Genomic DNA, 9,288 nt, shown 5'->3' with positions numbered 1-9,288 from the left:
CGCGTTACCTCTAGGCCATCACTCCACTATTACAGTACAACACTGTCATTGACAGGAAGGGAGAAGAACTTAGAACTCAGAAAAGTTTGATGCACATCGGCCTTGGGCCACAATACAATGGGGAAGGGTGGGTCGGAATGGAAGAGAGGGGAGGAAGACACAGAGAGAGAGGGAGAGGGGAGGAGAGAGAGAGAGAGAGAGAGAGAGAGAGAGAGAGAGAGAGAGAGAGGGAGGAGAGACAGAGGGAGAGAGAGAGTGGAGGAAAGAGGGAGAGAGAGGTGGGGGGGAGAGGAAGGGAAAGAAAGGGGGAGATACTGGGAGAGAGAGGGGAGGAGAGAGAGAGGAAGAAGGGAGGAGAGAGGGAGAGAGAGGGATGGAGAGAGAGAGAGAGGGGAGGAGAGAGAGGAGAGGGAGAAGGGAGGGAGAGGAGAGGAGAGGGAGAGAGAGGAGAGGAGAGGAGAGAGAGGAAGAAGGGAGGAGAGAGGGAGAGAGGGGAGGAGAGAGAGAGAGAGGGGAGGAGAGAGAGGAGAGGGAGAAGGGAGGAGAGAGAGAGAGGGGAGGAGAGAGAGAGGAAGAAGGGAGGAGAGAGGGAGAGAAAGGGGAGGAGAGAGGGAGAGAGAGGGGAGGAGAGAGAGGAGAGGGAGGAGAGAGGGAGAGAGGGGGAGGAGAGAGAGAGGAAGAAGGGAGGAGAGAGGGAGAGAGAGGGGAGGAGAGAGAGGAGAGGGAGAAGGGAGGAGAGAGGGAGAGAGGGGAGGAGAGAGAGAGGAAGAAGGGAGGAGAGAGGGAGAGAGAGGGGAGGAGAGAGAGGAGAGGGAGAAGGGAGGAGAGAGGGAGAGAGGGGAGGAGAGAGAGGAGAGGGAGAAGGGAGGAGAGAGGGACAGAGGGAAGGACAGAGAGAGGGGAGGAGAGAGGGAGAGATAGCGGAGGAGAGAGAGAGGGAGATGAGGAGAAGGGAGGAGAGAGGGAGAGATAGCGGAGGAGAGAGAGAGGGAGATGAGGAGAGAGGGAGAGAGAGGGGAGGAGAGAGAGGAGAGGGAGAAGGGAGAGAGAGGGGGAGAGATAGCGGAGGAGAGAGAGAGAAGAGGGAGATGAGGAGAGGAGAGGGAGAGGGGAGGAGAGAGGGAGGGGTGAGGGGAGGGAAAGAAAGGGGGAGATACTGAGAGAGAGAGAGCAGAAAGGGAGAGTGTTAGGGAATGGAGAGAGAGGGAGAGAGAAGGGGCGGATAGAGAAAGAAGACACAGAGAGAGACAGACAGGCAGAGACTGAGAAAGACAAAGAGAGACTGAGAGCGACAGAGACAGAGAGACGACAGGCAGCAGCAACACAGTCAATCGTGTCCATGAGTCAACGATTTTCTTTGCTGCCAAATCCAGCGTCAGAAGAACAATCAAAAACGACTCGCGTCCAACAGTCAAAATGATTACGACACAGTTAGCCTAATTTGACTACTACTACTACTACTGCTGCTGCTGTCCTGACACACGTCTGACGAGTAAGGTGACTACGATATAATCAGTCTGAAACGCGCAGTCTGACCAAGCTTTTCACACAGAAAATAAAATATACAAAAAAAAACGTCGAGAGTTCAACAGCCGGCCCTGACTGGGATAGGAGGTGGGGGGTCGGGGGGGGAGAGACAGAGAGAGAGAACACTGAACACTGAACACTTTAATGTCAATAGCTTTACAGCCCCAATGACATGGGGGTTCATAATACAAATAACAACATGCATCAATAGTAATAATATTGATGAAAACCAAAGCCAAAACGAAATCAATCAATCTGTGCAACAAAGTGCAGTTCGACCATCCATTCAAAGTAATGGCATGTAGTGAGAAATAAAAACAAAAACATATATAAATGTATAACATAAATATTTTCCATATGAGAATGACAACACAGATTTCACTTTTCACAATGAGCAACACCTGATACTATTTTATTATTGTTGGGGTTTTTTTTCGTCGCATGTTATTCGCTTCGGCAATATATTTGCCAGAGAGAGAGAGAGAGAGAGAGAGAGAGAGAGAGAGAGAGAGAGAGAAGGGAAGGACGGACAGGGGAGGAGAACGAGGAAAGGGAGAGAATAAAAGAGTTAGCTGTTGTCTGAAGGAGGTGGGGGGGGGGGGGTGGGGGGTCAAATTGGCTGGCAGAGCGGTGTCCCTTTAACACTGCTGCCAGCATCCTGACAGATAGTTGGGGGAAGTGGAAGTGATTAATTGAGTGAAGAGGTAGAGTCACGGGGGTAAGAGGGAGGCACTGAGAGGGAAAGAGAGAGGGGGAGGGAGACAGAGAGAGAAGGGGAGAGGGAGAGAGACAGAGAGAGGGGGGGAAGCAGAGAGAGAGAGGGAGAGAGAGAGAGACAGAGAGAGAGGGGGAGGGAGACAGAGAGGGGGAGAGAGAGAGGGAGAGAGACAGAGAGAGAGGGGGGGGAAGGAGACAGAACGAGAGAGGGAGAAAGAGAGAGACACGCACACAGAGGGGGAAGGAGAGAGAGAGGGAGAGAGACAGAGACAGACAGAGAGAGAGAGGTGGGGAGACAGAGAGAGAGGGGGAGAGAGAGAGGGAGAGAGACACAGAGAGAGAGAGAGTGTTTGACAGAGTGAGTGTGTGTGAGTGAGTGACACAGACACATACACACACGCCACACAAGCCTCCTCCACACACACACACACACACACACACACACACACACACCAACTGACCAGAAGGCGTCCTGCGGGTCCATGAAGAGCAGCGCCATGGCCACCAGGAAGTTCATCCCCTGGCAGTAGCCGATGTTGGGGTTGTGCACACAGAAGGCCAGCAACACGTCCTGCAGGTCCATGATCTGAAGCGGGGGGGGGGGGGAAGGCATTTGGGTCAGTGACCCGTCACTCACATACACTGGTGACTGTAGACATTGTATTTGTATTTCAGTAACTGAACTGAAATGAACTGAACTGTATGGTAGTCATAGTCGTAATAATAATAATAATAATAATAATCATAATGGATACTTATATAGCACACTATCCAGAAATCTGCTCTAGGTGCTTTACAAAAACGCTTTTGTTAACATAAAACATTACATCTATGTTACATACACACACCAAAATGTGACCACACACACACACACACACACACACACACACACACACACACACTGCATACATATACATGTGTATCTAACAGCTACCCTAACACATACGCACACATAGGCAGCCACAAACTTACATAAACACACGCACACACAATACACATTCATATACATGCATGTGGTTATGTCCACATACATATGTATACACACATAGTCAAGCACACCTAACGAAAAGGAAGTGGACCTGCCACAATTGAACTTATTGCTGAGAGGGAAAAAGTGAGTTTTGAGACGAGATTTAAAAGATGCGAGGGAATCAGAATGACGGAGGTTATCAGGGAGCTTGTTCCATGTCTTTGGATAGTCGTGTCCAACTATGATCATCAGAATAGCAGAGAAGACAACTGCTGTACCGACGATCTGGTCTAGAATTCTATGAAAGTGGACAGCGTCTTGCTCAAGTTACATACCCCACTCTCTCAGCCAAGAGACTGAAGCTGACCGCTCTTTCCTTAAAAAAAAAATGACATGTAGACACAGCCGGAAATACTGTATCTGATAGTTTCTTTTGCTTGCCACTTGTATATCTTGTATATCTTCTTTTTTATCACAACAGATTTCTCTGTTCGAAATTCGGGCTGCTCTCTCCAGGGAGACCGCTTCGCTACACTACAGCGCCACCCATTTTTAAAAATATAAATATTTTTCCTGCGTGCAGTTTTATTTGTTGTTTCCTATGGAAGTGGATTTTTCTACAGAATTTTGCCAAGGAACAACCCTTTTGTTGCAGTGGGTTCTTTACCTCGGTTTATCGTCTCATCCGAATGACTAAGCGTCCAGACCACCACTCAAGGTCTAGTGGATAGGGGAGAAAATATCGGCGGCTGAGACGTGATTCGAACCAGCGCGCTCAGATTCTCTCGCTTCGGGCGCGTTACCTCTAGGCCATCACTCCACTGTCAGGAGTATTGGTTGATCTCGGCACACACACACACACACACACACACACACACACACACACACACACACACACACACACACACACATCCCTACACCCACACACCTGCAAACACCACCACCCCTATCCCCTCCACACACACAGATAGCCGTACCCCTTTGGAGCCCGGCGTGGAGAACTTGATGTTGCTGGGCATGGTCCTCATCAGGTCCAGGCCGATCTGCTTCCTGTAGCGGGCTGCCAGCTGCCCACAGTCATGTTGGTTTCTATCATTTCTGTGTGTGTGTGTGTGTGTGTGTGTGTGTGTGTGTGTGTGTGTGTTCGTGTGTCAGAGACTCGGATAATTCATTTTAAAATGGGCTCATGAACAAGGGGCAATAACAATATTTTGCAGTGTCACCATGAGAGAGAGAGAGAGAGAGAGAGAGAGAGAGAGAGAATCAGAGACAGAGACAGAGAGACAGACAGATAGACAGACAGACACAAAAGACACATAGACATTTTAGGGGAGTGAACTAAGGCAGCAGGGAAAGTGGAACTAAAATGAGGTAAGGGTCCATGTCGCCGACCTGCTCATGTAGAAAGAAACGTTCACACACACACACACACACAAAAACACACACACACACACACACACACAACACACACACACAAAACACACACACACACACACAAAACACACACACACACACACACACACACAAAACACACACACACACACACAAAAAAAAAAACACACACACACACACAAAACACACACACACACACACACACACGCAGAACATAAGCCCACAACTCACAGGAGAGTCCGGCAGGAGAGAGCAGAGAGAGCGGAAGTAGTGAGGTCCCTTGTCCATCATGACGTCCCCCACCTGGTCGTGGATGAGCGCCTTCCACACGGCACGCCGGAAGTGGTCCGGGACCCCGCCCCGACACAGCAGCTTCAGCTCCTTCTTCTGCACAACCACACGCACGCGCACACGCACGCGCAGGCACACAAATAAATGTACGGCATACACATACGTGTCAGTCGTCCGTCATCAGTGTGCGCACGCGTGTACACTGATGCTCGCTTGTGCAGGCACGTATACCATGCATATACAACCACACATGCAAACACGAACACACGCGCGTGCGGGTGCGCGCGCACACACACACACACACACACACTGTACAATCTATATTTCCTTTCAAACATTTTGGGGATATACACACATTCACTCACACGATATTACACACAACCCCTCTTACCTCTGTCCATCCAAACCAACCCTCCAAACAACAATACCACCCACCACTTTCACACACACACACACACACACACACAAACACCCTTCTCAATCCACTAACTCCCAATACACACACACACACACACACACACAAACACCCTTCTCAATCCACTAACTCCCAATACACACACACACACACACACACACACACACACGAAATCGCCAACACCAGAGCATCCTCCACCCTACATGACACCACCGCCACCAAACCCACCCCTCACACCCCTTCACACGCACACACACACACACACACACACACATAACCCTCCTCACACACACACAAATACAAACACAAACAACCCCTCTCCAAATACACACACACACACATACATACATACACACACACACTCACATAGTTATTACAGTTGTTTGATGTCGTCGTTTATAACGTTTCCATTTTTTCCCTTGCGTTGTCTCTTCCAATTCACCCTCCACACATACACACACTCCCCCCTCCCCCTATCCCCCTCCCACAACTCCTACCCCCTCGGATTTTTTTTATTCGTCTAATATCACTTCAAGTGGAAAGACGTAAACTCTCTCCATACGAACGGCGAAAGAGACGACGTTAATAGCGTTTCTCCCCAATTACCACCATCAAAATATTACAAGCGGAAGGCTCTTATACTGAAGAATACTGAAGACGTGAATGTTGACAAAGAATACCACAATTCTGACGACGGAAGCTAAAGGTTGGGTCATTCAGACACCCACTGGACATCCGAGGGGTCTGTGTAGAGGAGAAGAGAGAACTGGCCGTACTGAGTGAGTTAAACACACACTCACCCACCATCACCACCCATCCACCCCACCACATACACACACCCCCACTCCCCCCCACACACACACCCACCCACACACCACACACACACACATCCACCCACCACCCACCCACACATACATTTTTCAGCAGGTCCCTGGCATTGTCCTTCATGTATCGGTTCCACTGGATCTGGTGGGACTCGAAGGCCGCCGCCTGGTAGATGTAGTGCTGGGTCAGCTCCATGCACAGGTAGTGCAGCAACAGCCCGCAGTCCTGGAACTGGTGCTTGAAGCCGTAGTAGTCCACGTGCACCTCCCCGGCTGAGAGGCTGTGCAAAGGGGAGGGGGTGGGTGGGTGGGTAGAGTGGGGTGTGGGGTGGGGGGGGTGGTGGTGGTAGGGGGGGGGGGCAAAAGGCTCAAAGGGTAAAAAGGTTTTTCTTTTGTAGGAGGAGTTTGTATTATACTCCATGTTCGGTGATACATATACTTACCATGTCAAACTGATGCAAACTAGGCCTGTCGGTTTGCTCTGCTTGGCCAAATTTCGCGCGGCTAACAGTGAAAAGACGCCCCTTCTTGCCCGGTCCGCTCTTAGCCAATCAAACGCCTCTAAAAGCTATAAGCGCTGAATCATTCCGAAAGGTTTTTCTTTTGTTGTTGTTTTTTTTACTGCCTAAATAGCTTTAATTTTAGGCTCTGGCAGTATAAAAAATGTTAATAAATCATCAAATAAATCATCATCTTTTGTTTAGTCTATTTAAAAAAAATCTATTGTTCACTCTCAGTCTAATATCATCATCTTAGATGAACAGACTATAAATAAATAAAGGAATATTGTTCACTCTTTGTTTCTTTCTTTTCTTTCCTTTCATTTATTCTTTTTTATTCATTCATTTATATATTCATTCACTCACTCACTCATTCATTCATTCATCAAACTAACTTCTTCTCTTTCGTCTTCTCCTTCTACTGCTTTTATGTGTTTAATTTCTTATTATATTTCATTCTATTTTCCCTCAGAGAGAGAGACACACAGAGAGAAAGGTATGAAAAATACAAACAATGAAATAAAGTAAACCGGCACAACCAAGTAAACCAATATGTCAAATTAAAAAACAACAACAACAATGAATTAAGAAAAAAAGAAAGACGTCAAAGCTAAGTAATCAAGATTACAAAGACGAACATATAGCAGAAACTTAGAGAGACAGTGAGAGAGACAGTGAGAGATATGAAAAATACAAACAATGAAATACAGTAAACACAACTAAGTAAATCAATATGTCAAATTAAAAAAACAACAACAACAATGAATTAAGAAAAAAAGAAAGACGTCAAGGCTAAGTAATCAAGATTACAAAGACGAACATATAGCAGAAACTTAGAGAGAGAGACAGAGAGACAGAGACAGAGAGAGAGAGAGAGATGAAAAATACAAACAATGAAATAAAGTAAACACAACCAAGTAAACCAATATGTCAAATGAAAAAAACCAACAACAATGAATTAAGAAAAAACGAAATCAAGATTACAAAGACGAACATACAGCAGAAACTTACACAGAGAGAGTAAAAAAAAGACCAAAAACAGACAAAGAAAACAGTAGACAAAAAATGCGCGCCGCACACAACTTACTTTTCAAACGTGGGAAGGCTGGGGTTGACCTTTCTCGCCTCCTCCAGCAAAGATCGCACCTTGTTCTTGTGCTGTCAGCAGACAGATAATACACACTTCAAGTATCGTCTGAATTGTGCCTTTCTTTTCAAAGACACTCGCCCATATTCACACACACACACACACGCGCGCGCACACACACACACACCTCCAATGAAAGAAGGGTCCATTCACTCTGCCCCCCCCCCCCCTAACCCCTCTCAACCCTCCACACTTCGAAATAGGACCAGTGAACTTGCACTGTCCCCTCAACCTCCCCCCCCTGCCCCCCAACCCCCTAACCCCTCTCAACCCTCCACACTTCCAAATAGGACCAGTGAACTTGTACTGTCCCCTCAACCTCCCACCCCCACCCCCCTAACCCCTCTCAACCCTCCACACTTCCAAATAGGACCAGTGAACTTGTACTGTCCCCTCAACCTCCCCCCCCACCCCCCTAACCCCTCTCAACCCTCCACACTTCCAAATAGGACCAGTGAACTTGTACTGTCCCCTCCCCCCCCCCTCCTGCCTCCCCCCCCTCAACCCTCCACACTTACAAACAGGAACAGTGAACTTGCACTGTCTCCCACCCCACCACCCTGCCCCCCACCCCCCTCAACACTTCCAAATAGGAACAGTGAATTTGTACTGTCCCCCACCCCCCACCCTGTCTCTCCCCCACCCCCGCACCCCCACCACCCCTCCACACACAACCAACCCTTCCCACTGACGCCCGCACTGAAGGGAAGGTCCACTCACTCTGTGTCCCCCCCCCTTCTCCCCTCCGCAACCCACAGGGCCCACACACCCTGTCCCCCCTATCAATGAAGAGTTTAACTTACCCTGCCCATCACCCCTGAACCCCCCACCCCTCACCTCATCAACGAAGGAAAAGTCCACTCACCCTGTCCCCCCTATCAATAACTTACCCTGCCCATCACCCCTGACCCCCCCCCCCACCCCCCTCACCTCTCCCTATCAACGAAGGAAGAGTCCACTCACCCTGTCCCCCCTATCAATAACTTACCCCCCCCCCCTCACCTCTCCCTAACAACGAAGGAAGAGTCCACTCACCCTGTCCCCCCTATCAATAACTTACCCACCCCCTCACCTCTCCCTATCAACGAAGGAAGAGTCCACACACCCTGTCGCCCCTATCAATAACTTACCCTGCCCCTCGACGAAGGAAGAGTCCACTCACCCTGTACCCCCTATCAATAACTTACCCTACCTCTCACCTCTGAACTCCCCCCCCCCCCTCACCTCTCCCTATCAACGAAGGAAGAGTCCACACACCCTGTCCCCCCTATCAATAACTTACCCTGCCCCTCACCTCTGAACCCCACCCCCCTCACCTCTCCCTATCAACGAAGGAAGAGTCCACACACCCTGTACCCCCTATCAATAACTTACCCTGCCCCTCACCTCTGAACCCCACCCCCCTCACCTCTCCCTATCAACGAAGGAAGAGTCCACACACCCTGTACCCCCTATCAATAACTTACCCTGCCCCTCACCTCTGAACCCCACCCCCCTCACCTCTC

General features: G+C 49.1%; 1 protein-coding gene across 1 annotated transcript in view; it reads right to left on the bottom strand.

Annotated features, from left to right (window-relative positions):
- Positions 1-9,288, bottom strand: part of LOC143289420 (uncharacterized) — a 203,836-nt gene that overhangs the window by 90,351 nt on the left and 104,197 nt on the right. Inside the window, exons 13-17 of the mRNA XM_076598383.1 lie at positions 7,724-7,794; positions 6,228-6,417; positions 4,838-4,993; positions 4,192-4,281; positions 2,706-2,830 (exon numbers count right to left, since the gene is read on the bottom strand). Of these exons, the coding sequence (XP_076454498.1) occupies positions 2,706-2,830; positions 4,192-4,281; positions 4,838-4,993; positions 6,228-6,417; positions 7,724-7,794 (632 nt within the window). The remainder of the gene's footprint in view (positions 1-2,705; positions 2,831-4,191; positions 4,282-4,837; positions 4,994-6,227; positions 6,418-7,723; positions 7,795-9,288) is intronic.

This window comes from Babylonia areolata, chromosome 14 (genome assembly GCF_041734735.1).
Source record: "Babylonia areolata isolate BAREFJ2019XMU chromosome 14, ASM4173473v1, whole genome shotgun sequence".
Taxonomy (NCBI): domain Eukaryota; kingdom Metazoa; phylum Mollusca; class Gastropoda; order Neogastropoda; family Buccinidae; genus Babylonia; species Babylonia areolata.
This window is presented reverse-complemented; position numbering and strand designations above follow the sequence as displayed.